Source organism: Delphinus delphis, chromosome 14 (assembly GCF_949987515.2).
Source record: "Delphinus delphis chromosome 14, mDelDel1.2, whole genome shotgun sequence".
Taxonomy (NCBI): Eukaryota; Metazoa; Chordata; class Mammalia; order Artiodactyla; family Delphinidae; genus Delphinus; species Delphinus delphis.
In genome coordinates this window covers 1,872,019-1,899,996 of record NC_082696.1, presented here as the reverse complement: position 1 = coordinate 1,899,996, position 27,978 = coordinate 1,872,019, and the positions used below count along the sequence as shown (strand labels likewise).

The following is a 27,978-nucleotide window of genomic DNA, read 5'->3' as shown; positions in this document are numbered from 1 at the left end:
GACAGTCGGTGATTGTAGGAGCTGGTGGTGCACAGATTGGACTCCTTCACTGTTCTTCCTGCTTTTGTATTTTGGTGGGACTTTTTCGGTGAAAAGTTAATTTAAGAGTTCAGCCCTGTCCCTCTTGTTCTAAATGTCCTCCTCGGCGACTTCCCTGGAAGGCTGGTGGTTAGGACTCCACGCTTCCACTGCAGGGGGCGCGGGTTCGATCCCTGGTTGGGAACTAAGATCCCACATGTCGTGTGGTGTGGCAAAAAAAAAAAAAAAAAAAAAAAAAAGCCCTCCTTATCATGTATAATAAGCAGCATTTTATAAGGAAGGCCCTTCAAGTTTAACATCAGTCCTGCTTCTAGACATGATCTGGCTCAGCTGAGCATTAGGACACATTTTGAAAATGAAAGAAAAGTTTGGTTCCAGTTAAGTAAAAACCTGTATTTCAGAAAACTAAGCTTAAAATCTAAGTATATTCGATTCACACATGACACACCGGGGCTTTGTCAGCAATGGGCGGCCCATCGCTGCCTCTGCCCTTGGGGCGTTGTTCCCATCTTGCTTCACGCTGCAGTGAGCTACGGTTTCCGGAAGCCACTTCCTACTTGGGTTTATCTGTACATGTTTATAAACACACAGACTGTCCCTGTCACAGCCGGCATTCCAGTCCCATTTTGTGTATTAATGCTTGCCTGAACCAACCTGGGGCCTAGGAGAACAATATTTTTAAGAGCTTGAACATAAAACTTCAGTATTACATATCAAATATTGCCGGAGTATGATTTTTACATCCTTGTTGTTGGACCCACTTAAGTGGAACTCATTTAGCTATGGGGTAATTATATGGTATCCTTTCTTTTTTTCTTGCTTGCTTTTTCTTTCTGCTTTGCAAGCATTTGTAACTTTGCTTACGCTTATTACATTTTTACAGCAGAGGAAACAATTTTTATTCTTTCTTAACCTCTGTTAGCTTGAAAAGTAATAAAATTAATCTTTCATTGTTTCAAAATGTATGACTCTTGACGGTGTTGGGGTTCACGTGAGAAGCACATAAGGTTATTTTGTTTCTCAGGTTTCTGTATTTGGATAGTAACGTATATCTCTTTTTCTCCCAAGAATGCATCATTTTCCCTTTGCCTCTCAGAGTTTATGGTCGAGCAGAACTTCAGAACATGGCGTTTGAGGACGTGTGTCCCCTTCTGACGTCCTGAGATGGGTGAGTTAAAATATTTCTGAGGTCACTTAACACAGCTACATGTAAATGTAAGTGGAGTTCATTCATGCTACACGCGAGAGTTGAACAGGAGCGTCTGAGCCTTTTATGTGCGTATAGAGCAGACCCCAGCCCAGCCTCCACGGCCCTTCTCCTGGGAGGAGGTGTAAACACGATCTGAGGAATAATTGTTAAAGGAACACGTGTGCCTTGGGTCCAGATGGCCATTCAGTTGTATCACCTGCCGCCTTAAGACTGAGACGGCAGCAGCCTTCTTCTCTCCGGGATCCTTTGTACATTTCAGGCTTTTCTAAAGTCTGTTAACAATGTTGACAGTAGATCAAGGGGCTTGTCCCTGTGGGAAGGAGCCTTTCCCCGTGGAAACTACTACTGGTTTCCAAGGCAGTGGCCATGACCTAGGAATAAGGGTCACTTTTCAGCAGTAAAGTGCACGGCTCTGTTGACTTAACTGACACACGATAAGCCAACACTTTCCACTTCAGGGCATTTTGAAGAATCTCGGTTTGGCGGAGAAGTTGACATCAAGCGTCCCGAAGGAGATGCATCTGTGTTTGTCCAGCACAGCCAAATCCAACAAAATGGGAGCTGTAATTATAGGGCTGGATCCAACCACAGCGCCGCAGCATCTGACATCATGGGGTGCAGGGAAGGCTCGCGAACCCAGAGGTCGGGTCAGCACAGAAACCGCGTGTTGTCAACTGCACACACCTACCAGGCCCCTCCTCTGGAATATTGGGGTTTTTAACGTCCATCTGACAAAATTTCTTCCAGTGAAAATGATAGGAGTCTCTCTCTCTCTCTCTTTTCCTAAGTACGCATCTAACTAAGCAGATTCCAGAAATAAAAACTGGCATCGTGGTTAAAATGGTCTTTGCCTGAGTTGCCTTTTCCATGATAAATATGAAACAGATGGCATATTTGAAGTCCTGGGCCAGTTCATTCCTCTCTGCATTCCTTAGTGGTTTGAAAGATCCCTTTAAGAGCTCATTTATCCACTGCAGTCAAAGGCATCCCCCCGCTCCCCCGCCAAATACACATGCATCTCTCAGGGAAGGTGTGAGAGATGTGGAATGCTGTGGGGTCATGTTATAAATACCTGGAGATTCTTCAGTTCTGGAAGAAAAAAAACACAGGATGGTAGCAGAGAGGGCTTTGATCAGTTCTCGCGCTCACATATGGTTTCCATCGTCTTTTCAGGGAACAGTCAACCTTGGAGGCGGAGGCCTCCAGGATCCCTAGGGCTCTTCGTGTCACTGTTCAAGGTCAGAACCCATCAGAACTCTTCGAAGTCGTTTTATCAGAGCCATAGCCTTTGTTTCACCGCAGCAGGGGAGGGGTCTGATTACAGGTTGATCCAAGGAACCAGAATCTCTTCGGGTGGGGCCTGTGCTTGGATGTTTAATCTCCCAGGAGACACGAAAGGGGGTCGGGGCTTAGCTGCAGCCACTTGTGGGCCAGGATCACCCGCACCTTCACGGCCAAGCATGTAAGCGTGTACCGTAAACTTACTTCAGATGTTTCCCGTCTTCTCCTTGACGTCTTGGGCTAATGGCGCAAGTGGAAGAACACTGACGGATCCTTCATTGTTCTTGTCTTCTGTGAAGTGAGCTGCCCCCAAATCACCCCGAGCTGTAGGACTGTGGTGGGCAGGCCGGCCTGGCACTGAGAGGGTGAAGTGAAACCCCAAGGCCCGTGGAGAAACGAAGTGTAAGAATACTTCACAACCTTAAGTTCAACTGCGGTCAGCAACGCTGGCGATCATAAATGTCATGGGGAAAACTATTCTTAGGACATCAAAAGAAAATATGCAAACTTTTATATCGTTTCCTACACACTTCAGTTGGCCTGATTTTATGAACATGAGCTTACTTCAGGCAACTCCAGAAGTTCGAATGAGTGGAATTTAGGAGGAGGGCCTGGCTCAGGATGGCATCCTCGGGCAGGCTCTGAGGGCACGAGCGCCAGCCGTGGTCTCCCACGAGGAACTGTGGAGACACCTGCGAGAACCAGGTATCGCTGAGCTGCCTGTGCGTGTGTAAACGTGAATATGATTTAATCCAACGTGTAACCAAATAACCACAAGGGTGGATTATGCAAAAGACAGTTGTCTTAAACGAAGGCCCGGTTTCTCGGGAACGGAGGAACAGAGGCTTCAAAGGGAAGTGTGTTCAGGTGTTCATCCGTGTGGCACTCGTCTCAGAGTCGAGTCATGGCACCAGGCCCACTGTGTGTCTTTCTGTCCTGAAGTCTGGCTTGCATTTTAGGTACAATGTTTGCATCTTGGCTTACGGACAGGCAGGAAGTGGGAAGAGCTTCACCACGCTGGGCCCGCGTTCCAGGGAGGAGCCGGCCCCACTGTCGGAATCCTTCGGCGACTCGGACATCATCCCCAGAGCCGCTGGAGGACTCTTCAGGTACCGGGCGGGCAGTGAGGATGAACAGAGATACAGTAGACGCAGGTGCTGAGGGTGACAGTGTGTGGGAGACCACGTCCCACCTCCAGCAGGACACGTTCAGAACTGCCGAGCGTTCACTTCTGGGCGTTATTACCACAAATGCTAGAAATGCTTATGACACATTTATGTCGAAATTCTATCAGTGAGACAACACTTCTCGAGGAGATCTCTAGTTAGACGGCTTCCCCGGTCAAGGGAGGGTGGAGGGTGCAAGAGAGCAGGGAGGGGACAGAGTGAAAACCCGTGGGTTTGCCCTTCTTCCTGCCTGGGCAGAGCAGACACACCTGGTCCTCTTTGTGGGGTGACAGCGAACGTGCGTTGAAGAGTCTCCTGTGCCACTAACACGGCCCCAGGAGCCACAGAGGCACGTCCCCTGCTGTTGTCACGATTTTCCCACTACAGTCACTGCTAGAGAAAACCAGTAACAGTTGCCCCGTGTGGTCCAGGAGGCCGTGGTGCCAATGTCTCCTCCCGTTGGTCACTGACCTCCCGCCCTTGGGGAGTCCCGGTGTGAGATACTCATCTTCACTTTTTTAAAAAAATTAACTAATTCATTTATTTTTTGCTGCGTTGGGTCTTCGTTGCTGTGCACAGGCTTTCTCTAGTTGTGGCGAGCGGGGGCTACTCTTGGCTGCGGTGCACAACCTTCTCATTGCAGAGGCTTCTCTTGTTGGGGAGCACAGGCTCTAAGTGTGCGTGCTCAGTAATTGTGTCTCTCAGGCTCAGTAGTTGTGGCATGCAGGCTCAGCAGTTGTGGCACGTGGGCTCAGTAATTGTGGCTCTCAGGCTCAGTAGTTGTGGTACACAGGCTTAGTTGCTCTGCAGCATGTGGGATCTTCCCGGACCAGGACTCGAACCCGTGTCCCCTGAATTGGCAGGCGGGTTCCTAACCACTGCGCCGCCAGGGAAGCCCCAGCTCATCTTCACTTTTCTCACCGTTTCCTAAGAGCTGTGGCTCACCCCACGTGCGTGCCGTATGTCCCTAGAGCCTGTCAGCCCCTGGAGGGAAGGCGTCTCCTGCGGCAGGTGTTCAGTGGAGCCCGCTGGCCCTCTGTGCTCCTATAACCCCTGGAATTCGGCTTTTGTCTCCATATCTTCTTACGTCGTCCTTTTGTGTCTTAAAATCGGAGCCAAAACCTAAGAAGTCCCACAAAAGCCTGATATTTTGGTTCCTCTTCAAACCAATATTCTTTCATTATTAGTGCACGTGAAAGATGTATTTGTTAATTTACTTCTTCTAACCCCTTCTGAGAAAAGACCTCGGTGAAATACTCCCCCAATTTTTGGTCGTTCTTGTTCTCCAATTGTCTCCTGTGATTTTCAGAATCAGATTGTTTCCTAGGAGATCAAACCCGTCAGCACTGGTGAGCTGCTGCTGCGGTAACAAGCATCCTGAAAGTCCCTGAGGCCACAAGGCCCTCGAGGGCTGTGCTCAGCGTGGCCACCAGAACGCATGGGGAAGGCCTGGGACGAGGCCAGCCCGGGGGACCCTGCCTGTCTCGTCGGCCCGAGAAGGCAGAGGGCCAGACCTGAGTTCCACGGGCAGGACGCTTGTGGGCAACAGAGCGGCCCTCCCAGACGCAGGGGTCGCTCACTTAGGGACGAAGCCCTCCTCTGGGGACACGGCACCACGTGAAGCGTTTGGTTCCGTTTCAGGTTCAAGACACAGAGGCTTCGGCGTGAGTCAGAACTTCTCTGCAGAGCCACTGGCATTTTCCAAGGGTGTCACCCGGTCCCTCTCCAGGGACCCCTCAGCTGGCCACAGCCACGCTTGCTGGAAGTTGGGTAGCAGCATGGGAGGATGTGGCGGGACTGCTGCAGCAGCGGGTGGCTTTCCTGGATGTCATGGAAGAGGGACACGGGAGAGACAGGTAGTGGGTGAGACGAGGGTGCTGTGTCCGCCACGGAGAGGGGCCTGGGGGAAGCGCTCCGCCCGTCTCCCCGGCCCTCATCTAACCCACATTTAAGGCACCTGATCCGAGCGGCGGCAGGTTGCCAGGTTGCCAGGTTACCAGGTGTGCTGGTAGCGCTCACAACCGTCCAGCCCGGTGGAAGCAGCGTGGCTGGTGCCGGGTATCAAAGCGTTGACCGGTAACCGACCTCCCCACCTACCTCCCCGCTAAGCACACTTTCAAGGCCCAGAAACAGAGAGATGAGGCGATAGGAAGAAGAGCCCAGGTCAGAAACGCGGCCAGAAGAGCGGGGAGTTAGAGAACCCTGCCCCTGAGCCTCACACGGCTGCCGTCTTCGTGTCTTGTGCTGGGGCCCCCGGGGGGCAGGCAAAGCAGGGCTTGGCTTCATTGAATCCCTGGTGTGAGCTGTGCACCTGCTTCCAGTCTGTTCCGGACGAAGCTGGATTTGCAGACGAATAACGTACAGGTCACGTGTATTTGGTTCTGGAGCTTGTCCACGAGGGCAGCAAACAGAGGCCAAGAACTCAGGGCAGGACAGAGGCTGCTGAAGGCGTCCGGAAAGAGATCCATTAGGACCACACTTGGACAGTCAGCCTGTTAGAGATGGACACACAGCTTCACCAAATAGGGACGTCACACTGACACGTTATTAAGTCACCTCGTTTCTACAGCGGGTTTATTCATGTTTTGAGTCTTGGGCATGAAGCGATAACTTAGATTATAGTGACAGGTGCTCCCACAGAGCTCGGGGTCTTACAGCGCTAGGAGCCTTCAGACGGGATTGTGACTCTGTTCTTCCGAGTGGGTGGCCACGGGCGAGGCTTACCTCCCTAGGCCTCACTGTCATCGTTTGCAAAATGAGAATGATAGTCCAAACATGGAAAATTTTCTACCTCTTTGTTTTCTAATCACAAGTGGACAAGATCCAGAAAGGAACGCGTGCAGCTGTCTTCGCGGGTGAGTTTGTGCTCAACTCAGGATGCAGCACAAAACCATAATAACCTCGGGCATCGGTATCAGAGGATGTTTATATGAACGCTTTACCTTAAAAAAGGTGACTCTTAAATTGCTAAGGGGACCAAAGGAAGGTATTCCCCTGCCATTTCCAATAAAGCAAAATTCTAGTTGGGGTTCTTTCTGCCTAACACCCTCTCCTGCGTCCTCGGGAACCCAGCTGCTGGCCTGCCTCTTCTCCAGTGGCCTCGGCTGTCGTTCTTACCCACGGCATTTACAAGGCTTTTCTGCCTGCTGGACACCGCTGCAGGCACACGGGACCCTATTCAGCCCTCAAGGTGTAGAACAGAAACAGACAAATAACCAGGACCCAGGAAGACCCGGGCGGGAATAGGTGAACAGGACGAAAGTGGCTGAGGGGGTGCTCGTTGGCGGGGGCTGTGATGGACCCGCCACCTCCCCACACCCTGACTCTGGGCTCAGCGCCTGTCCTGCGTGTCATGGGAGCTTCTGCGTATTTTATATAAAATGTATCACACTATATAGGAATCGTTTGCCTACTAAACACTTCGTTTCTTCAAAGCCAAGAATGAAGACTAGTTTTACCATTGTTCCCAGAATCTAGCCAGTAACTGAGTGATACTTGTGTGACGAATGAATCAACGCATTAAACAAATCAAGTACTTAATTTAATGGAAGAAAAATCTTTCCAATTAGCTCCCCGGTATTGCATAGATAAGAAATGTAATTCAGGTTTGGGGCCCCTCGGAGGGATGGAGCTGAGTGCTAAGAGGGGGTCTGTGTGCGTTTTTCCTGACGTGTGGCGGAGGGGGTGTACAATCTTTAGCTTAGCGCACCTTGGGTTTTCACTTTTCAGACAGATATTCTTAGTGTCCTCAGCAAACCCCAGTGCTGAGAACAACCCCAATCTGAGCTCTTTGCTAGCAATTATTTTCATCAGAGAATTTAGCTTATTTTTCTTTCATTGTCGTCTTTTTGATCTTCTTTTTTTTTTACAATTTATTTATTTATTTTTGACCACACTGGGTCTCCACTGCTGCGCGCGGGCTTTCTCTAGTTGTGGCGAGCAGGGGCTACTCTTCGTTGTGGTGCACGGGTTTCTCATTGCGGTAGCTTCTCTTGTTGTGGAGCACGGGCTCTAGGCGCGCAGTCTTCAGTAGTTGTCGCGCACAGGCTCAGTAGTTGTGGCTCGCGGGCTCTAGAGCGCAGGCTCAGTAGTTGTGGCGAACGGGCTTAGTTGCTCTGCGGCATCTGGGATCTTCCCGGACCAGGGCTTGAACCCGTGTCCCCTGCATTGGCAGGCGGATTCTTAACCACTGCACCACCAGGGAAGCCCCTAATTTTCTTAATTATCATTAGAAGACATTAATGGCTCATTTTATCCATAGCTCTCTTGTGGATGCTGGTGAAAAACCCAACCCAGCAATGGTTGAGTAGGACCCGTCCAGGCCAGTGCTCAGAATGTCTTTATGGACAAGGAAAAGCACAGTAGTCAGAATCAGACTGGCTTTGCTGGGCAAGTGTCCAAGATGAAATTGTTTGTTCCTTGGTGACTGGGTTGTCTGTCAAAGGGACAAAGCAGGGACGTGGGCGTCGGGGAGGAAACCCAGGGTCAGGGTCACTTCTCCCTGGGGTAGGCCTCTGGGGTTTTGCTCTAAGTGTGTAGTGACTTTATTTTTAAGCTGATCTGCAATCTGCAGGTAGTACTTTAAAACCTAAAACAAAATAAGATGTGTGGTTGTTTTCTTAAGAGCCTGGGTGGGTTTTAGAGAGGTCATGGTCAGGGCTTAGCTGGAAGGCGCTATACCAGTGGAACTGACTCAGTTCCATGGACTCGATCTCCCCTGAAACAGAACAGATTTTAAAATAAACAAGCCCGGTTGCTGGCCCAGTGCTCAAAGCCTCTGCAGCTTGCTTTGGGCTTCTGGGTGGGATTAAACTCGGGTGTGGTGACTTCTGAATCAAGGCTGTGGGCTCTTCAAGCATCTTTATAGAATGTGATTAGAAACCGAATGCTGGAATCATTGATTTAGATACAACTCAGATAAAACTGTCTGTATTCCCAAGACAGTTATTTTTCTCTGCAATTTAAGGAGGACATTCCCTTCTTCCTCCGTCATCTTGATTAGTGAGATGCTGCCCTGTGGTCATGAATCATGAGTTTTGCTGCCCATTTTCCAGGACTGTCTCTCATTGAAATCATTCTCTAACCGCTTTCTCCACGGGGTTAGCTAAGCTCCTCTGACGGTTTAGTCTCTTGTGTGTCCCTCCCTGACCCTCCTCCAGGCTGATTTCAGAAGATCCGTCAAGGAGCCCCGAGGTGGAAGTTTCCATAGTGCAAGTTGATAACAATGACATTTTTGACCTCCTGGCCAACGACAGGTGTCGAGAGGCGTCTGGGTCGGAGCCACAGGTGCCGACAACCCAGGAGGGGAAGGAGGTCTCTGGGCTGACCTACGAGTGAGTAGTCCAGGTGCCGAGCTCTGGGAACAACGGCACCTGCAAGGGGCCCCACGGAGAACCGGCCGCGTCGTCCAAGTCGGTGCTGTCCCCGAGAGATGGTCCATTGTGTTTCACTGCTTAGTGTGTGGTTCACAATTTTCAGTTTGCTTTAGAAGTGATCTTTAAAATCACAATGAAAACAAATTAATTAATCCTTTAGAATACCTTCATTAAGAGTTGACGGGACAGGTGTTATCCCCGCAGCTCAGCTGAGGGAAAAGGTGTGGAGAAGTCACAAGACTTGCCCGAGGTCACTCAGTTAAGCACAGTATCCTTGGGCACCACTTGCCATGTCAGTATTTTACCGAATACACTAAGGAAGCACAGCTCCTCACCTTAATTAGATCTTCTCCTCAGAGCTCTGCATTCTTTCTTTCTTTCTTTTTTTTGCGGTACGCGGGCCTCTCACTGTTGTGGCCTCTCCCGTCGCGGAGCACAGGCTCCGGATGCGCAGGCTCAGCGGCCATGGCTCACGGGCCCAGCCGCTCCGCGGTATGTGGGATCTTCCCGGACCAGGGCATGAACCCGTGTCCCCTGCATCGGCAGGCGGACTCCCAACCACTGCGCCACCAGGGGAGCCCCAGAGCTCTGCATTCTTAAACCCATGTTCGTGAATCAGCTTTGCTCCAAGCGGGGGGTCACCTGACTGACCACACAGGGAGGAGAAGGGATAAAGGGTCAGCGTCATGCTGCCCGCGTCCTGTGGTCTCGAAGTTATCGAGGGAAGGGTCTGCAAGCTATTTCTAACACTTGAAAAGGCCTAAAGGAAATCACAGTAAGTTTACACAAGTTATCCAAAACTGTCAGCTTTTGATTAATAGATAACATGATCAAAATATTGTCTCCTGCAGATCAAAAGTTCTACTTAGCTGTCAAATCTCATGAATTAAAATAAGAAAGTAAATTAAATTTTTCTTTCATAAGTTTGATTTGATACACAAAGTATGTTAAAGTCTTGAGGCTCTTGAGGGTGCCGTACCTGAAAGAACACTTGATGTTGAAAAGGCTGGGAACCTCCATTTGGTTCCAAAACAGCGGATTATTCCAGGGTGAGGCAGTTAGAGGCACAGTAAGGCAGTCAGGCCTCATAGCAGTAAAAATCTGATTTATGATGTTTAATTTTGTCTGCGATGTGCTGCCTTCTTGAGCTGGGTACGCTTAGCTTGTATGCGAGGTCTCTGTACGGAGAGTTAGAGGTTGACGTGCAGGCGGCCTCCCCGGTCCCTCAGGGACGTTCGTGTGCTCTGGGCACCCTCGGGGTCCGCCCGCAGTGCGGTGGGGCTCGTGACGCTCGTGGCGGGGTCCGCAGCTCGGCCGCATAGGCGGCCACCGCAGCGCCTGCCGACTTCTCCAGATCTCACCTGCTGACCGCGGTGCCTCTACCACAGCTGCTTCCCCCGCAGCAGCGGCGAGCGGCCGTCTGCGCCCGGTCAGTTGCCTGTAATAGAAAGCCACGTGCGAAGGACAGAATCCGCGCACCTGTAGGCTCTGGGCATCGCACAGAGCCCTGGGGAGGAACTGCAGCCACTTATTCGGAGGGTCTGGAACCCAAACCCAAGAGCCACAGGGACCCCAGGCTGAGAAGAAAGGGGGTGTGGGGTGGGAGGACGGAGGGCGCTTTGTTAAATAAGAAGGAAATGGCATATTTTTACCTTGGAATGTGATGCGTTCAGCATGAATGACGCTGTAATTGTGATTTGGGCTTGGAAAGTTACACACCAGTATATAAAGTGATTCCAGCTGTGTAAGACAATCATGTACGTGTCGCCAGGTCTGTAGGTCATCATTGGTCGGTAAGTCTAGGGGAGCGCACACGGGGTCACCTGCGGGGTTTGTGGAAACACAGACACCCCCTCACCCCACACCGTGATCGCAGCCCCAGGGCTGGGGCGAGGCCGAGGGATGTGCACTTCTCCAAGCTCACGGGCCCAGAGCCGCCATGGAGAGCTACTGGTCTAGGGCCTACACTCGGTAACAAAGAAGCCCAGGGCCCAGGGGGTTCACCCTAGAAAGGGCATCCTCACCCCAGTCTCAGGCCAGTGTGGGCTACATTCCTGACCCATCTTGTCTCGAGGTCACTTGAAACTCATGGCCCAGGCAAGGGGGCGGAGAGGGGAAGGCGATGCCCGGATTACTAACTGCCCACCAGCCGGACCCACACTAACCAGTCCTAGGACCGACCTTGCCCCCAGGGAGCGCCGGGCGGACAGTGCTGCTGAGGGAGCCCTGGCTGTTGGTGCCCACACGTCTGGTCCACAGATGAAAAGGCTGGGCGCCCCCAGGCAGTGGGCCCAGAGCCGCTTTCATGTTCTTTCTAAACGTAAGTGTGTTTTCTTTGCTTTCTACATAGGGTTACACTATTCAGGGTTTGTGTAAAAAATCTTTTAAAAAAGTCTGTTTAGGAATAACACACGATGAAACTGATATGTACATCAACATGAAGAAGACTTTCTCAGAAGTTTTGTGGTGTATTATTAAAACAGAAATTGTAGAATTTGTTTCTATAAGGTAATAGATTTTTCCACTGGGATTCTAATTAATGTCATTACCAAGTCTTTCTAACAAACCTTAGCTCATTTTCTTGGAACTACTTAGGCACTAGTTCAGCTTTCAACAGTGAAAAATGCTCTCTCCTGCCTGTTCTTTCCTATTTTACCCAGAGGATCCCCTCAGGGTCACTGGGCCCCTTTCCTGTCAGCCTTTAAGAGGAAGGGATGAAGCCAACCAGGGTCTTGCTCTGTGCGAGGTGTTGGCCTCTGGGACGGAGCTGGAGGGGCCTCAGCGGGTGGCAGGCTGAGGGGAGCTTGGGGACCGTCTCCTGTCACTGGTCACTCCCCGGCAGCAGACCCACGGTCAAGTCGGTCACTGCCCACGGGCTCCTCTGCCCCGCACCCCGGTTGCCGGCCACCGGGAGGAGCCCGAGCACGTCCTGCAGAACCGCTTCTGTGTCGCCGAGGACCCAAGGACTCGGGCGGGGGTCCCTGGGCCCCGCCGGCCACGGGGAGCTTGTGCGCGCCAAGCTGCGGCTCGTGGGCCTGGCGGGCAGCGAGCGCGCGAGTGAGAGCGGGAAGCGTTCCCCTGGGTGGCCTGGGGACCAGGGGTCCTGACCGTGAGCGGACGGGGGTCCCAGGCCCGCTGTCCCCTCCCAGATGCCCTCAAAGCTCCAGCCCCATCCTCCTGGTGCCGTCTCAGCACCGAGACCCTGTGCGTCAATCCAAACACTGCTCCCTGCGGGCGACCTGCGGGGCGAGGAGCCCGGTTCCCCTAAAAGCTTCCCCTGCTGGCGCTGCGTGGGTGTCAGAGGGGGACACCAAGGGGACGCAGGGTCTCCTCCACCTGCTCTTCCCGAGAAGCCTCCATTTTGCTTTTCTGATTCATCTTGAATTCATGTAAATCCTGTGTGTGGCGGGGTCTCTGCACTTTGCCAGGGTGTCTGTAGCGACGGGATCAGCCCTGAGGGAGACTTCGTGCAGCAACCGGAGCCTGGCGGCCCTCGCAGACATCCTGGGGGTGCTGTCGGCAGGCAGAGGCCACGTCCCAACAGGAACAGCGGGCTCACGCACCTGCTCCAGGACGCGCTCGGCACTGCCGTCCCCATCGGTGCCCCAAAGAGGGGAACTGCTGCCCCGCTGCCCCTCGCCCCGGGCTCGCCCCTCCCGGCCACACCTCCGGGGGGCTTCCCGGCGCTCGGGGTCACTGCCGGCCCTCCCTCAGGATTTGCAGTGCTGTTGAGAACACTGTCGCTCTTCTCAGTGTTGTCTGGCCCTGGGTGGTTTGTGGAGTGTGGGCGCCACCAGCCCCTCCGGCTGGGTTCCAAGTTCCTAGGGGTGTGGCACACGCAGGGGGTCTCTGAGCTGTGGGGCTGCACTGCACTTGCACGGACGCCCCTGCTCTGGGCTGTGTGCACTGGCTGGCCATGTGGAGGCTGGACTCCTGGTTGCAGGTGCCAGAGACCCGACTGAGTTAGAAGAAGTGTGGGCGACCCTCGGGGCCGTTGAAGCATCAGGCTGTGGGTTTGGGGATCGAGGTGACCTGCCGACATTGGCCCTCACCAGCTCAAGCTCTGAGCCGATGGCGGGGAGCTTGATGGGGCTCTGTCCTGCACCAGGCTGTCTGTCCCGGCAGGCAGGTTCCTGAGCTGAGCTTCTCTGTCAGACTTTCCTCAAGGCAGCCCTGGCCTGGCTCAGGCCGCCCACCCCACAGGGAGCTCGGGACGGGAGGGGCAGGGTGGGCACCCCCAGCGTCTCCTACCGCATTTGACAACAGTTAAGTGGCTTGTCTTTCCTTGGGAGACACCGGTCATGGGAGGCTAATGGAGCTCCTGCCATGGGGGATAAACATGGGGCAGGGGATGGAAACACACAGGGGAGGGGTAGAAACGCAGGCGAGGGGACAGATTGCTCTGTTTGGAGCTGCAGCCCGTCCTGGGATGACTGAGGTGATGCTCCAGGGCCCCTTCTGTCCCTGGTCTCGGGGTCTCCCTCTCGCTCTGTCCACAGGATGAGAGGGGGGCTGCTCCCAGGGCCCGTGCTCAGCCCAGGACGTGCATGGCTGAGGGGGAGGGGATGCAGGGCCGGGCGCCCGCAGCCCACACTCTAGTCCCCATGGCCGGGCTGCTGTTTCCGCCTCGGGTTCCCTCCGCGCCTGCCCTTCCCCTGTCTTTGGTCTTCCTCCCAAACTGTTCACCCTACTGCTGGCCCTTGAGGAAAGCAAGAGCTGGATTCCACTGTGGGGAGAAGCCCCGGTGCTCCTTGCCAAGGGCCTGGAGGAGGCCGAGGGCCCTGTGAAGCACAAAGCGGGACCCCAGCCTCACCAGGTGCAGCCGGGGGCCTCTGCCCCCTAAGTGCAGGGGCACCCCGTGGGGAGCCCCTGGGGCGCCTGGGCTGGCGCTGCTGGGGGCCGGGCTCACCCCTCCTGAGCCGGTGTGTACGGAGATGGCGGGTATGGCCGCGACCTGGGCTTCGCAGGACTTTAGAGATGCCACTTTTGCATTAGAATCTTTCCAACTGTGTGTCGTCACTTCTTTTTTCAAGGAGCTGATGCAAAGTTACTGGGAGATCGTGGGCGTGGCCCAGGCCAGAGGCACGTGGCTGAGACGCTGCAGAGCCTGGGGCTTGGAGCCCAAGTGAGCGTGGCAAGCTGACCGAGGCCGTCCAGCCCCCAGAAAACTCAGGTGAAGGAGAGGTGGACGTGGGCTTTTCTCCCTTAAAATGTGCTTCCTGGCATTGCCTATAATGCATGTGCTGTGAAAATAAACACGCTGAATTTGAAGCCTGTAAAGCCGGCCCACGTCTGGACAGATCACTGAGGCAGCAGGAGGCTGGGGGAGGCAGGTGCATCTGAGGAGCCGCCTTTGGGGAAGAGGACTTGGGCAGGGCCCACGGGTGGGTCCCAGGGGCTGGCCGGCTGCCGGCAGGAGGGACAGCGAACCTGTCCTCTCGTTCGGCACAGATGGGGTGTAATGGGGTGCCGGGTGCACGCACCCCGCAAAGAGCAGGTGACTGTGTGTCCTTATTCCCCCTCACGAGGACCTGTTCGAGCCCATGTCAGGGGGCCGAGCATGATGGAGACTCGAGGGGGGACCCCGGCCCTCAACCCTGGGGCCTGCGGACAGAACTGGGGGGCCCTGCGGACTTGGAGAGGAGAGCGGGGCAGCTTTATCCCCCTGAAGCCCGGCAGCTGCGAACGTGGGAAACACACCCCGTCGTTGTTCCTGGCTGTGGTCCTGGCTGTCCCCACATCCCTCCTGGGACAGGTGCAGCCCCGTTGCCGCCGGCGGCTGAGCGGGCTGTCAGTGCAGTAACGGACTTTCCACTGCTTCTCAGAGCATCTGAGCATTGCTACAGGCCCGCCAGGCTGCAGAGGGCCGTCCACAAGGGTGGACCGTCCACGTGGCTCTCCCCACATCACCCCATTGCTCCGAGGGTTTGGCACGTGCCCAGAGAGGACGGTGCTCAGGAGGGAGCTGCCCGGTGCAGGGCCCTGCGGGCAGGTGAGCGTGGAGGCCTCAGCTGCTTAGTGCGGTGTGGCCACCCGTGTCCCAGCAGGAAGAAACTGTAGCTCCGCAGCAGGGAACACGCGGGCGTCCCCGAGAGAGGACCAGGGTCTCGTCACCGGTCTCACAGAGGGCGTGACCCCAGCCTCCGGGAGCCTGGTCCGTGAGGCCTGGCCCTGGCCTGGCCCTGTCGGGGAGGGAGGAAGATGAGCGGGAGAGGGGGTTGCCCGGGTGGGAAGACCCCGCAAGGGCTGCCACGCTCCGGGCAAGAGGAATCCCAGAGCCGCGCGGAAGATGTGCATTCTGATTTAGATCAGAATGGTTTAGATCTTTTCTACACGCGGAAATGAAAGCGATAACACCCAAAGACGAAGCGAAGAGCTGAGGACCCTGGCGGAGATTCTGTGCACAGCTCGGGGAGTGGGTCGCAGTGGGTCCGGGTCAACGCCCAGGCACAGCCAGCCCCTCCAGGAAGGACGGGACACGCTGGTCCCAGCCCAGAGGAGGGCCTCCGCTCCACAGTGGCCGCCAGTGTCTCGGGCTGGGCACTCTGCACCCCTCCAGGGCACCCACCTCCCGAGTGTGCCTTCTAGGTGCCCACGACGGGAGGGGGGCAGCCGCGCGATGCAGGAGCCGTGGGCTGCTCCCCAAGTCCCAGCCGCCGGGACACGGCTCCCCGGGGACCCGAGGGGCCAGCGCTGGGGGTGGGAGGGGCGCTGCGTGGAGGAATCACACACCATCAACCACACAATTAGACCCACGATAGACGGATCAGCAGAGAGATGGGAGACGACTTAAACAGAAGGGCTAAGTGGACCTGTTGTGTGTGACACCTGCACGAACGTGGCAGCTGCGGAAGCAGCAGAGCACAGAAGTGTTTCGTATTCACAGCTCAGATATCGTGAGCAGCGTAGCCAGTGGAGGCAGAATCTTCTAAAATGGTGAAAACTCCCTAACGTGACAAACAAATCAGTTTCCGCTCCCCTTGACTCACGTGACTTTCGCGTTCCTGCGAAGAGGGGCGTTAGAGCAGCAGGGGCGATCCCGCGTGACGTGGCGGGGAGCAGGGTGGGGGCCCAGGCTCAGCGCACGCACGGTCCTCACCTGGGAGTGCCCACCGGCGTGTCGGCAGATCCTGCGGGTGTGAGGGATGTGTTCGCAGAACAGGACCCGTCTGCGCGCTGCGTAATCCTAGGCCAGCCCCCTCGTGGTGACAACCTGAGACTGCCACGGCGCCTAGTCGCCCCCCGAGGGCTTAAAGGGCTGGCCCGAAAGCAGGTGGATGTGACTGTGGCGAGCTCCGCTCTCAAACTGCCCCTCCCCTGCTTGCCAAGCTTAGGAACCCCGTCAGTGGGACGAGGCCTTTGGGGCGGATTCGAAGCCGCAATACAGCAGGACAGCAGTAACCGAGTTTCTCCACAGGACAGGCGCAGACCGCAGCAGCTGGGCAGGACCACTGTCAGCTCCTGCGTCTATTTCGGCCTAGAAGAGGGAGCTGGGGGACACGGGTGCCCAGAGAGCCAGGGACAGGTCACAGCCCTGAGGGCTGCGAGGCCAGAGGAGCCGCCCGCCATGCTCCCATGGTGCCCGGCCGTGTGAGATGGGCTCTGCCCTGAGGGACAGTGGCCGTTGCTCTAGGCACTGGGCCCTGGGCCAGACTCTGTGTGACCATCCGATCGTGCCTCTGTTCGTCCCCCGGGCCCACGCGCCCACCGCCCCCGCTTGGCTGTTCTTCGGGGAGAAGCAGGTGGCGGCGGCTGTGGCGGGTACAGTGCCCCACCTCTCTCCCATGCGTGTGACCAGTTCTCCCTGCTCCACGTCCCCTGTCCCCCCACAGCCCCGTGTCCTCCTGCGGTGAGAACAGCACCCGGGAGACGCTGCCTGCCGCGCCGGACGCCCGCTGAGGACGTCCCTTGAGACAGTCACTGGTCGCCCAGGCCTGGGCCACCACGAGCCTCATGGTTGGAACAGCGGGCCACACCCTGACAGACAGTGACAGGGGCATGAGGAGGAGGGGGGAGAGCTGCCACCGGCCAAGGGCAGGGCTCCTGGGGGCCGGCCAGGGCTGTGCCAACACATCGTCGTGGCCGCTGGCATCCCAGCCCTCAGAGTGGCCGCTGGCCAGCCTCAGGACAGAGCACAGGACAGCTCTCTGACTCTGCGCTGTTGGCAGAAACAGAAAACACTTCATTTGCGGAGGAGGCAGACGTGGGGTCTCAGGCTCACCGTGGCGTCCCTGTGGGGCGCCAGCACGCTGTCCAGCTTCCAGGGGTCCCGCGGTCCAGGCACGCGGGCAGCTGCCCACACCCTCCCTCCGGGGGGAGGCCCGGGCTGGGCCGGAGGCAGGGCTCGTGGGGCCCAGAGGGAGCCGGCACCGCCCCCTGGGCGCCCTGGGCACCTGCACCAGGCGTGTCGCCCATGTCCACTCGCTCACTCAGTCACGGGGCCACCCCTGGGAAGCCCACTGCACGACGCTGCGCCCTGTGGGAGCACCGGGCTGCTCCGTACATGGGGCAAAGCCCCGCCCTCGAAGACTCCATAACCAGTTGGGGGTTAGATGTGGCCCCATGTCTGCGCCCCCGTCCACACAGCAGCAGCAGGGGCAGGTGTGTGGACCAGAACCTCTCAGGTAGACCCAGGTGCCCCCGCCCTGCTGTCCCGGGACAGGCCTCGTACAAGGACAGATGAGGGAGGGAGCTGGCCGTCTTCGGGGACTTGTTGCCACTCTGGGGAACCTGCTTCCCGGACTTGCTAACCATCGCCAGGCCGAGCTGCCCGCCGCGGACGGCCCAAGCCCTTGGGCTACACTCACCCCGCACCTCTCTGCCGGCTGCCCCCCTCCCGCTCAAAGCCTCCAGCCATGCCCACGAGATTCCCGGGTAAGTGGCCTTTTCAGGCGGCCGAGGCGTATTAACGATTAACGTGTTCCTACATCTGCTCTCGGAGGAGAGCTGGGTTTGCATCCACGGAGCCCCCCGCCCCCCGGGAGGAAGCAGAGAGCAGAGGGGGCGCAGGGACACGTTCCCATCTGTGACCAGAGGTCCTCGGGCAGAGCCCCTGGCGGGCCTGGGTGCGCTGGGCCTGCGGCCTGAATCTTATATAAACTGACGGTGACGGGGCCCCTCCCGCAAGGGAAAAAAAATAAGGTGACGCACTCTAAAGGACGTAGCAGACACATACCTAGAGAACAACGTCACCACCGTCAAGTCACAACGTTAAACTTTTCAAAGCATGCGAATTGCACTAATAACCACAGGATTCCGCGAGGCGCTTCCACCACTTCATCCGACAGCACCCGCAGCCTCTCCTGGCTGCGTCCTCAACCACGCCCTTGACCGAGGAGTTCACCCTGCTTTCTCCCGGTTTCCCCTGACGCTGGTGTCTGCGGCTTGTGCCCTTCACGGCCACGGGAGGGCCTGGGATGTCTGTGAGCCGTGGGCTTCCCTGCCACCCCCGCCCCCGCGGTGCCAGCTTTGCTGCCGCGTGCTTCCGGCACTGGGGGGTCAAGGTCCCACGAGACGTGACCTCTAACCGCAGGGGTCCTCCCGCAGGCCACTGCTGTCCCCGTCCAGCTGTCCGTGACTGTGAACCCCGCGGGTATCTCCCACCAAACCCCACTTCCCCCTTGGCTGGGCCCTGAGTGCCCGCCGGCTCCGCCCACGGGGAGGGTGACGGGGTGCACGGTGGGTGGACAGCCAGCTTAACCACTGACGGTTAAAAAGTCCCAGTCCTGCACATTTTTCCAAACGGTGTCCCCATGTGAACATGCCGATGGGGTCCAAAGCCCAATGCCCATGGCCTGGCGGTCAGCTCGCCCTGCCCGTCTCCTCCGTGCCTGGGCCGCAGAGTCCCCACCGCAGGAGCCCCGGGTGGGGCCTGCCCCCAGGGTCCCCGGACACAGCTGAGGGACGCGGTCCTCTCTTCCGAGTCTCAAAGCCCATGCAGCCCTTCTTGGGGCATCAGGCTTTCCTGGAGAAAGGACACCCTGAACCCTGATTCTGTCTCCCAAGAGGGAGCCAGGGCCGTTGGGCAGAAAAGGCTTCACAGAGCGGAGGTGGCCGGCTGGACACGTACCCTGGAGTCCTGGCCCATGACCGAGAGGGTGAGGCCCCCAAACACCTGCCGCCAGGTTGGGCTGCGGTGCTTCTCTGGCCCCCGAGTCCCCGGGGCAGATGGGCCACGCTGGTCCACATGCAGGTTCCCAGGGCCCAGCAGCGGGTGGCTGGCCCTGAACAAGCCCTCGGGGTTCTGGGGAACTGGACCTGCTAGCGTGAGCTCCGGCCTCACGGGGGAGCCGGTGGTCATGTCCGGCCTACTCGTTCCTGAGCCATCTGCCCGCCCGCCCTCCAGCGTCCAGAGGGAGCCTGGGGGTCTTGCCTCTCAGCCCTGACGAGTGTGGAGGGAGACGTGTCGGGGCGCCCCCCGCAGCCCTGGGGGCCACACGACCCCCGGGGCGAAGGTGGGTCAGTCCTGAGTGACCCCTCACAACTGCGGCCCCTGCTGGCTAACAGCCGTTTTCCGGGGCGTCTGCAGCATCTGCCTTGCCCGAAAGGCCTTGGGTCCCCACCCACGCCAAGATGAAGAGGCGGTTCTCCCGCTGCTGCACAGAAGCCTCCTTCCTCTCCAGGGGACGGGCCCCCTCTGCCGGCCTTCGCGGCCTCCGGGCCGGCGGGACGGGGAGGGAGGCCGCAGGGGGCGGGGCTGGAGACCCGGGCGCGGCGCCGCCCAGCCACCGCGGAGCCCCGGCGCTGAGCGGACACGCGGCCGTTTGCCATGTCTCCGCAAGGCCCAGAGGGAGCGCAGAAATAGGAACAGGGCTCGGGTGGTTTCCGGGGTCAGCCAGCGGTCCCTGCCGCCTCTTCCGCCAAGGACACGGGCTGCGCGCAGCCTCTCTCGACCCGTGGCGCCGGCCACCCTCAAGTCGGGGTGGATTGGATCAGGGGTGACAGACGCAGGCGCAGCCCGCGTTCGAGGTCGGAAGCCACGCAGCCTGAGCGGCCCCGCCCCCAACCCCGAGGCCACGCCCCCGCCTTCCAGAGCCGCCCCTGAGCCGCGCGGGGGCGGGACGCACCCAGGTCCCTGCCGCCCCGGAGCCACAGCGCGCCGCCAGCGCCCTCTCGTGGCAGCCGCGGGACGCGCGGGCGCGGGAGCCGGCGCTCAGACACCGGAGCTCCGAGTCCCCGCGAGGGGCTCCGAGTGGGCACCCGGTGAGAGCTTCCCTCCACCGCTCCGCGCCCACTCACCACTTCTGCCCACATTCGTGTGCACGCGTGTGCTTGCGTGTGCACACGTATGGGTGTGTGTGGGACCGCAAAGCAGTCCGTTAGGCTGGGCTCTTGCTCCCAAAAGTTCCTTTAAAGGACCCTAGACCAGGGCAGATGCAGCCTCAGTTCTTACCATGGGGACCCGACTCAGTGTGACCTCGGAAACTCACGGAAAAGCAAGGGCTCAGGCCCGCAACAGCTCTGGAGGCCCAACCCCGTCCTCCAGGACCACACCTCCCTCGCCGCCTGCTCTTGTGGACACAGGCTAGGTGTCCTCGGGAGCCCTGTTTCGGGGAGGCCCAGCTGGGCATGTGGGCACCTCCTGCACAGGGGACTCTGAAGGGCGGCCCGGGAGGTCCAGCACTGCCACGGCCGACCCAGGCCCTCACCGCGCTCCGTGCTGGGGGGTGCTGCCCCCGTCTGGCGTCCACCCCGTGCTGGCACGTGACCTGACTCGGTGACGTCTGCTTAATGAGGGAAAGACTGAGCAGATGAGGCCACCTCGACCGACCCCTGGCCACCCTGCCGGCCCGTGCCCCACGGCAGCACCGCCCTTCAGCCACCCCCACCATGCTTCTTTAAAAAACGACTTAGACAAATATGAACTCCAAGGGCGGGGGCTGGTCTCCCCTCCAAGCTCCTCCGTCCACGCAGCGGTAGGACACCGTGGTTCTTCACGAGGTGAAGCTCTCGGTGTCCAGGAACCCTCACGGCGAGAATCTAGTACTCGTGTGGCCGCACCGCCCAGCCTCCCGGCGCCCCGCCCCCGGCGCAGGCTGCCCAGGTGCAGACACACGGACGTGTGTGCAGCTCTTCATTACACATGCGCGGTGTGAGCACGAGCGCGATTTCCTTTCACAGTGAGGACCAAGAGGCCGGGTTAAGGCCAGGCTGCAGACCCCGCCCCCTGGGCTCAGGCTCCACCCCGTCCCCAAAACACGGCCCTTGTGGGGTCCTCAAGGAGTGAGCAGAACAGGGAGGGGACGATGGTGTCTCGGGCACAGCGTCTGGGACTATCTGACAGTGACACACGGGTCAGTGCATCCAGACAGAGGGCAGCAGGTGTGCACGGGGGCGAGGGCCAGAGGGACGCACAGGTGAATTAAGCCACACCACGCCACGTGCCTGTCAGCAGCCTCAGGCTGGGAGGGTGGTGTTACCCGTGGAGTCCCACCTGTCCCAGAGCAAGGAATGCAGGGCCCAGCTGGGGCCAGGAGATAGGCGAGACACGGCGCCAGCCCTGCCTCTCCCTCTGGGGACACGGAGCGCCAGCCTGAGGCCAGCTCCCTCCGCCGCCTGGGCTCAGCGCAGCCACTCTGCACTGTCCATGAGGTGGACGGTTCGAGAAGGCCCCCTGCACGTAGGGCCCTGGAGGCGGTGGGGGCCATGTCTCAGCCCTGGGGCAGCTGCCCTGACTTGGACGGGAAAGCACAGCGTTAACTACAGCCCACCCTCCGGGCGCCCCGACCCCGGCGGGTCCAGCCCCAAGTGGGACACTCGGCCTGCTCACTGGCCTCTTAATCACCGGCCAGTACGGCCCCCAGCGAAGGTCAAAGTCCCTCAATATGCTTTTCCAGAAATCGCTGTGAAACTCCACTCAGCCATTCAGCCACCTGTGGAGCCGCCAGCTGGAGAGGTGGCGACGCTCGGAAGGGGTCTCCTGCCCCAGACGAGGGGTGTTGGCGGTCCGGACCCATCCCTGTCCCCGCCTCCCATCCAGTCTTCTGACTCGGGGAGGGGAAGGGGCAATGAATGGCCGGTGGGCAGGGGGTGACCAGTGCTGACTAGATGCCACGGCTCCCTGGTGCCCAGACGCCCTCCGGGCTGGGTGGATACTGGGGCAGGAGGTGGGGAAGGACCACCTTCAGAGCCTGACTTGTGATGGGAAGGAGAAAACTCAGGCTCTGCGCTGGCGGGCTTTCTTCTGGAGCCTTCCTTCTGTGAGTGAGAGTAGATCAGGGCTTCCTCCTTAGCCTGCCCCTCCCACTTCCTGCCACCAGCTCCACAGGACCAGTGTCCACGTGGCTGTGCGGTTCCAGGCCCGGTGCCTCTGTGTACACACGGCGGACAAGGTGGGCTCTGCTGAGGGTCTGGGGTGACGCAGCTGGGCCCACGGCTCACAGAGGCACCTCTGTCCAGTGGGCCCAGGGCTGTGAACAGCAGGGGCTGCAGAGAGGGTGGTCTGGGGAACCTGTGGCCAGTGCAGTGACAACGACGGTGACCGTGAGCTCAAGGACTCCCGGGAAGCTTGCTGTTCTTGGTCTCACCATCTATCGAGGAGTTGGTGGCAGGGGAACCCCAGAGGTCTCTCCAATGTCCGAGAGCAGCTAGGACATTGGTCCCCAAACTTTTTGGCATGAGGGACCGGTTTGGTGGAAGACAATCTTTCCACAGGCGGGGTGGCGGGTGGGGGTGGGGGGAATGATGGTTCAGGCGGTAATGCGAGCTCCGGAGGGCATGCTGTGCGGCCCGGCCCCAAACAGGCCGCGGCCGGGCGGTTGGGGACCCCTGAGCTGAGACACCTTCCCTCGAGCGTTAGAGGCAGCGCGGCCCACGCGCCACTGCGCAGAGACTGGAGCCGCGGACCTCGAAGGATGCTCGGACCGGCCATAGTCCGAGCAGCAGGGAAAGTGAGACCTCGTCGGCACCTCCAGGCCTGACAGAGCTGGCTCCACCCCTCAGACAGGTGAAGGTGCAAAGCCGCCAGGTAAAAGGGGCGGTGCCAGAGGCCCCGTTCAGCCTGGCGGTGGTAGGTGGGAGCCTCCAGGGCAGAGAGGGCCGGCGAGACGTGGATGGAGAGATGGACGGAGCCCCGCGTGGATGGAGCGGCGCTGCAGGGACAGAGTCCCAAGTGGGCGGAGCCGTGCGGCGCGGACGGGGCCCTGCGGGGGTGAAGGGGAGCCCCGAGGCGTCTACACCACAAACTCCTCAGGGTGGTGGTCTTCTCCGAGCAGGTCCAGGGAGCGGGAGTTCACGGACCTCCTCGGCCCGGGGTCCAGCGCGCGGCGGAGGGGGCAGCTGCGCGGGGCGGGGCGCGGGGCGCGGCGCGGGGCGGGGCGCGGGGCGGGGCGCGCGTCGTCCACGCTGCGGCTGTGCGGGGCCGCGGGGCCGGCTGCTGCCCGGGCCTCCGGCACCTGCAGGGAGAGACCAGGAGGCCGTCCTGCAGCCGCCTCACCCTCCCCTCCATTCTCTCCCCCTCCCGCCCCCGCCCCCGCCGAACTCCCACCTCCTGCCGGGCCCCCGCCCGCCCGCCTCCCTCTGAGTCAAATCGCACCCTAACATTCACTCTCTTTCCAGGGTCACCACCCACCCACTGGGGCTCCCCCAGGTCCGCCCTAAGCAAGGCCCGGCGCCTCCAGCCCCCGCTTCCTCTGCCCCACCTCCCAGGGCCACTGGCTTTGGCCCCCCTCCTGCTCCTGGGGGCCGGGGCGCAGCCCCCCAGAGCCCCGCACTCCTGGGGCCCGAGCTGTGCGGGCCTTGTTCACACCGCCCACCGCCTGGGAAGGGGGCGGGGCCGGGGGCCGCACCGCACGGCAGGCCGAACTCTCAGCTCTCAGACGCAGAGGACCCAGCTCCCGACCCGCCTCGCTCCCTAAAGCCTCACCGGTCCCCCACTGCCCGACGAGTCTCCCGGGGACCCTCGGGCGGGCCTAGGGCCCCTGACCTGACGAGGCGCGATGCAGAACAGGGAGAGGCCGCCTGGCCCACGTGGGGAACCTACCTGGTGCAGGGCCTCAGCGCTCGGGCCCGTCGTGCTCACCAGTGTGACCCGCACTGCGGCCAAGGGCTGCTGGGGAGAGGCTGCGAGGAGGGCGAGGGCACGTGAGCAGGGCCCGGGGACACCCGCCTGCTCCCTGCAGAGGGCAGCCCACCCCAGGGCCCCAAACTCTGAGATGAGACTGGGTGCCTCTATGGTTCCCGCACCCCTCCTCTCAGGCCTCGGGGTCACAGAGAGGTGGGCTGTGACCTTGGCCTCCTCCCTGCAGGTCATCTGGAACCCCAGACTATCACGTGTCTTCTCCACGTGAGGTGTCGGAGCCCTTTCGAGGAGCGATGGTTTCTGTGGGCGACCTGGGCTCCTCCCCTTAGGTGGTCTCCGCCTATCCCAGCCTTCTCCCTGCATGGTCCCCCAGGACCCCACCCACTCCCTGCCCCCTCCCTCCCAGCTCACACTGCCCTGTCCTTCCGCACTGGGCTGCTTTAGTTGTCCAAGTGCTCTGATGTCTAATCAAAGCAGGTGCTTACTGGGCAAACAGCATCTTATCATTATTATTGCTCATTCCAGATTGCAGACCACACACTTGGGCAAAACCTCAGAGATGGAGACCGATCTGTCCTTTATCGCTCAGAATGTAAAGGTGGACACGGCAGGTTGACCAAAACCACCTGACACTGTGTGATCTTGGCTGACCTTGGGTAACCCTGAATGACTCTGGTTGGCCCTAGGTGATCTTGGGTGACTCTAGGCGACCCTGGGTAGCACTGGGTGATCCTGAATGATTCTGGGTGACCTTAGGTGACCCTGAATGACTCTGATTGGCCCTAGGTGATCTTGGGTGACTCTAGGTGACCCTGGGTAGCACTGGGTGACCCTGAATGACTCTGGGTGACCTTAGGTGACCCTGAATGACTCTGGGTGGACGTGGGTGATGCTGGGTGTCCCTGCATAACCTTGGCTGACTCTAGGTGGACCTGGGTGGCCAGGCCCTGAGGCTGGTCCCCACGATTACCCATTGCATCCACTCTCAAAGACGCTGCAGGTGCTCAGGGAATAGCAGAGCCTGCGTAACCTTCCTGGGGTGACAAGGAACCACTTCAGGGCCCCCACTCCCAGACCTACTGCGGAGGCATCCCTGGGGACAAGGAGCTCTTGCTAAGCCGGGTGGGTGCTTGGTCCTAGAATGGCTCATAAGTGGCCGACTGTCATGTGACTTCTACTGACCCCGTGGGTAGCAAGAGAGAAACGTGGCTGAATGCTTTCCGATGGGATCTTACATGAGGGACGCTGGCCAGGCCAGGCTCCCTAGGAGTTACCAGCTGCAGGGGGATTGAAGGACCACCACCCACCGCGTCTTGCAGGGAGGGCCCTGTCCTCCCTTCTCTGCTCCCAGGCCCTGTGGTGGAGGGGCCCCTGTGTAACAAGGTCCCCAGAATCAGGGTGACGAGCACCCCAGCCTCTCCCGGCACCCACAGCGATGACCCAGCCGGCATCTAGCCAAGCAACACACTCACCTTCCCCCTGGTCCCGGGTGTCGCCCTCAGGCCCACCTCTGCCACCACCAACTGTGCCACGGCTGCTCTGGCTGGTCCTGGAGCTGCTGGGCGGCTCCTCCCCGTGGAGCGCGGCAGCCCCGACGATGGGCTCATCCACCGACATCTCCCCGGGCTCCACGGGCTCCGCCAGCTGGGAGTCGGCCTCGATGCCCGACGAGCGGGAGCTGCAGTGGCTGCCAGACGAGAGGAGCGAGAGGCGGTGCGGGGGACGCCAGCCTCCGTCCCTATTGTCCCCGCTGCCAGGGGAGCCGGGGGACGCCCTGCTGGCCAGGTCCAGGTCCAGGTCCAGCTCTAGCACGTCGCTGACGCAGGACTCCCGGTAGCACTTTTTCTCTGTGCGGGGGGAGGGGGAGGAGCGCTGGAGACGGAGCCGCAGGTGGCCGACAGAGGCCCAGGGGTGCAGCCCACCGCCAGGCCCAGGAAGATGCAGAGTCGGGGGAGGGAACTGCCACCCAGAGGTCAGGGCCCCGAGTGTCCGCTGTCACAGCCCAGGCAGCCGGTAAGCTCCTAACACTTGCCCGTGTGCTCACGGCCCTAGGGCTCCCAGGTCTCAGGGCGAGGGGCCCCAAGCAGCCCCCGCAAGCAGGTGTGCACACATGTGCACACGGGCACTCCACGCTCACACACACGCGTGCATCGCCAGGGCCTCCAGGAACCGCGTGGGGGTTACTGCAGCCCTTGCCTCGCTTCCCCCCCGGCCCCCATCTTTAGAATCAGGCCCCAGGAGAGCTGGAGGAGTGGGGTCTCCACCACCCCCTTGCCAAGCCCCCCTCTGGGAAAACAGGGTGCGACGCGGGCTGCCGCGCCCAGCGTCCGACCTAGACCGCAGAGGAGGGGTGGGCGCGGAGGGGACGGCCCCACCTTGGGCCTCCTCCAGCTGCCGCAGCCGCTGCAGCGCGGGCTGCAGGGTCAGGTGCAGCTGGTGGCTGCTACTGAGCAGGTGCAGCAGGTGGCGGGAGCGCCAGGAACAGCCCGTGCGGTACACCAGCTTCCGGGCCGCGGGCAGCCCGTCCGGCCAGAGCTCAAACCTCTTGCCCTGAGCAGAGAAGAGACGCGATGTGACATACCAAGAAAGCCAGAGGACGGCATCAGCCAGGCCCTCTGCTGGGGTCTCCCCTGTTTCTGTCCTGCCACCAGATTTCTCCTGGGGGTGCGGGTGGGGGAGGGGCCTCAGGGCAGCTGTAACCCGGCGCCCACCGCGCTGGGCCGGGGGAGGTGGACCCTGTGGGCCCACGGCCGTGTTGGGCCCTCGAGTTCAGCCTGCACCCAGGACCCACCGTCCCTGCCACCCGCCCAGCGCCAGGCCCGGCCCAGGGTGTCTGGATGGAGCGCGTCTGCGGCCTCCTCCTCGCCCCCCTTTATTGTCCCCACCCAGGGGCCAGAAGTCCTCCTGGTGACGAGAGCCAGGACACCCAGCCCGGCAGAAGGGCACTTCCAGGGGGCGGGGCCGTCTCCACGCGGGACACTCCCCAGGCCTCGGGCTGTGCCTGCACCTCGTGGGCCCTGACATGCCTGGTCAACGTCCCGAAGGACAAGCGTCTGCCAGGCTCCTCTGGGCTCCTGGGGGCTAAGACACCCCCGACCCCAGCCCCGACCCCATCAGACACGCACCAGAAAGGCCAGCTTCCCGATGTGGCGCCAGGGGAAGTCGTAGAGCAGCTGCGGAGCGCGGTTCACCTCCTGCAAGACAGCAGGGCCGCGTGCACAGGGCCAGCCAGAGGGAAGCAGCAAGACCAGCCCCCGTGGGGGAGGGGAGGGGCCGTTAAGGAGAAAGAGGAGGGGGATGGGGAGGGGATGGGGAGGGGAGGGAGGGGAGGGGTGGAGGGGGAGGGGAGGAGGGGAGGGGAGGGGGAGGGGGGAGGGGGAGGGGAGGGGAGGGGAGGAGGGGGAGGGGAGGGGAGGGGAGGGGAGGAGGGGGAGGGGAGGGGGAGGGGGAGGGGAGGAGGGGGAGGGGAGGGGGAGGGGGAGGGGAGGAGGGGGAGGGGGAGGGGAGGGGGAGGGGGAGGGGAGGGGGAGGGGGAGGGGAGGAGGGGGAGGGGGAGGGGAGGGGGAGGGGGAGGGGAGGGGGAGGAGGGCCCCTGCCGGTCACCTGATAGACCTGCACCCCTCTGAGGGTCAGTCCCAGGACAATGGTAGGTCGGTCCTCCTTCTTATCCTAAGAGGACACAGACGTTGGCAAGGTCTAGAGCCCCTGGCCTGGGGTTGTGGCCCCCCTCGCAGACCCTCGCTGGTGGACCAGGGGTGCCTGAGGGCTGAGGTGGGGTCCCCGGGCCTCTTCCCATTTCCCCTCTGATGCTGGCTGGGGGTCCCGGCCCTAGGACAGCCGTGGGGACTCTGTCCCTCCTGTCCTGGGTCGGGGTCCCGGCCGCCCTGT

At 60.0% G+C, this 27,978-nt stretch overlaps 2 protein-coding genes across 6 annotated transcripts in view; one reads left to right on the top strand and one right to left on the bottom strand.

Moving 5' to 3' along the window:
* Window positions 1-478: 478 nt before the first annotated feature.
* Window positions 479-12,740, top strand: KIF25 (kinesin family member 25). Its single transcript, XM_060030651.1, is given in 6 exon segments — window positions 479-564; window positions 1,136-1,207; window positions 3,490-3,639; window positions 8,856-9,029; window positions 10,460-10,500; window positions 11,778-12,740. Coding segments are annotated over 6 exon segments (924 nt in total). The 3' UTR covers window positions 12,179-12,740.
* A 292-nt stretch (window positions 12,741-13,032) lies between these two features.
* Window positions 13,033-27,978, bottom strand: part of FRMD1 (FERM domain containing 1) — a 46,564-nt gene continuing 31,618 nt past the window's right edge. For all 5 annotated transcript variants that reach the window (XM_060029627.2, XM_060029626.2, XM_060029630.2 and 2 more), the window contains 6 exons: window positions 27,694-27,759; window positions 27,216-27,284; window positions 26,466-26,640; window positions 25,563-25,937; window positions 24,052-24,131; window positions 13,033-23,464 (listed from right to left, as the gene is read on the bottom strand). In XM_060029627.2, coding sequence (XP_059885610.1) covers window positions 23,243-23,464; window positions 24,052-24,131; window positions 25,563-25,937; window positions 26,466-26,640; window positions 27,216-27,284; window positions 27,694-27,759 — 987 coding nt within the window. In that variant the 3' untranslated portion in view covers window positions 13,033-23,242. The remainder of the gene's footprint in view (window positions 23,465-24,051; window positions 24,132-25,562; window positions 25,938-26,465; window positions 26,641-27,215; window positions 27,285-27,693; window positions 27,760-27,978) is intronic.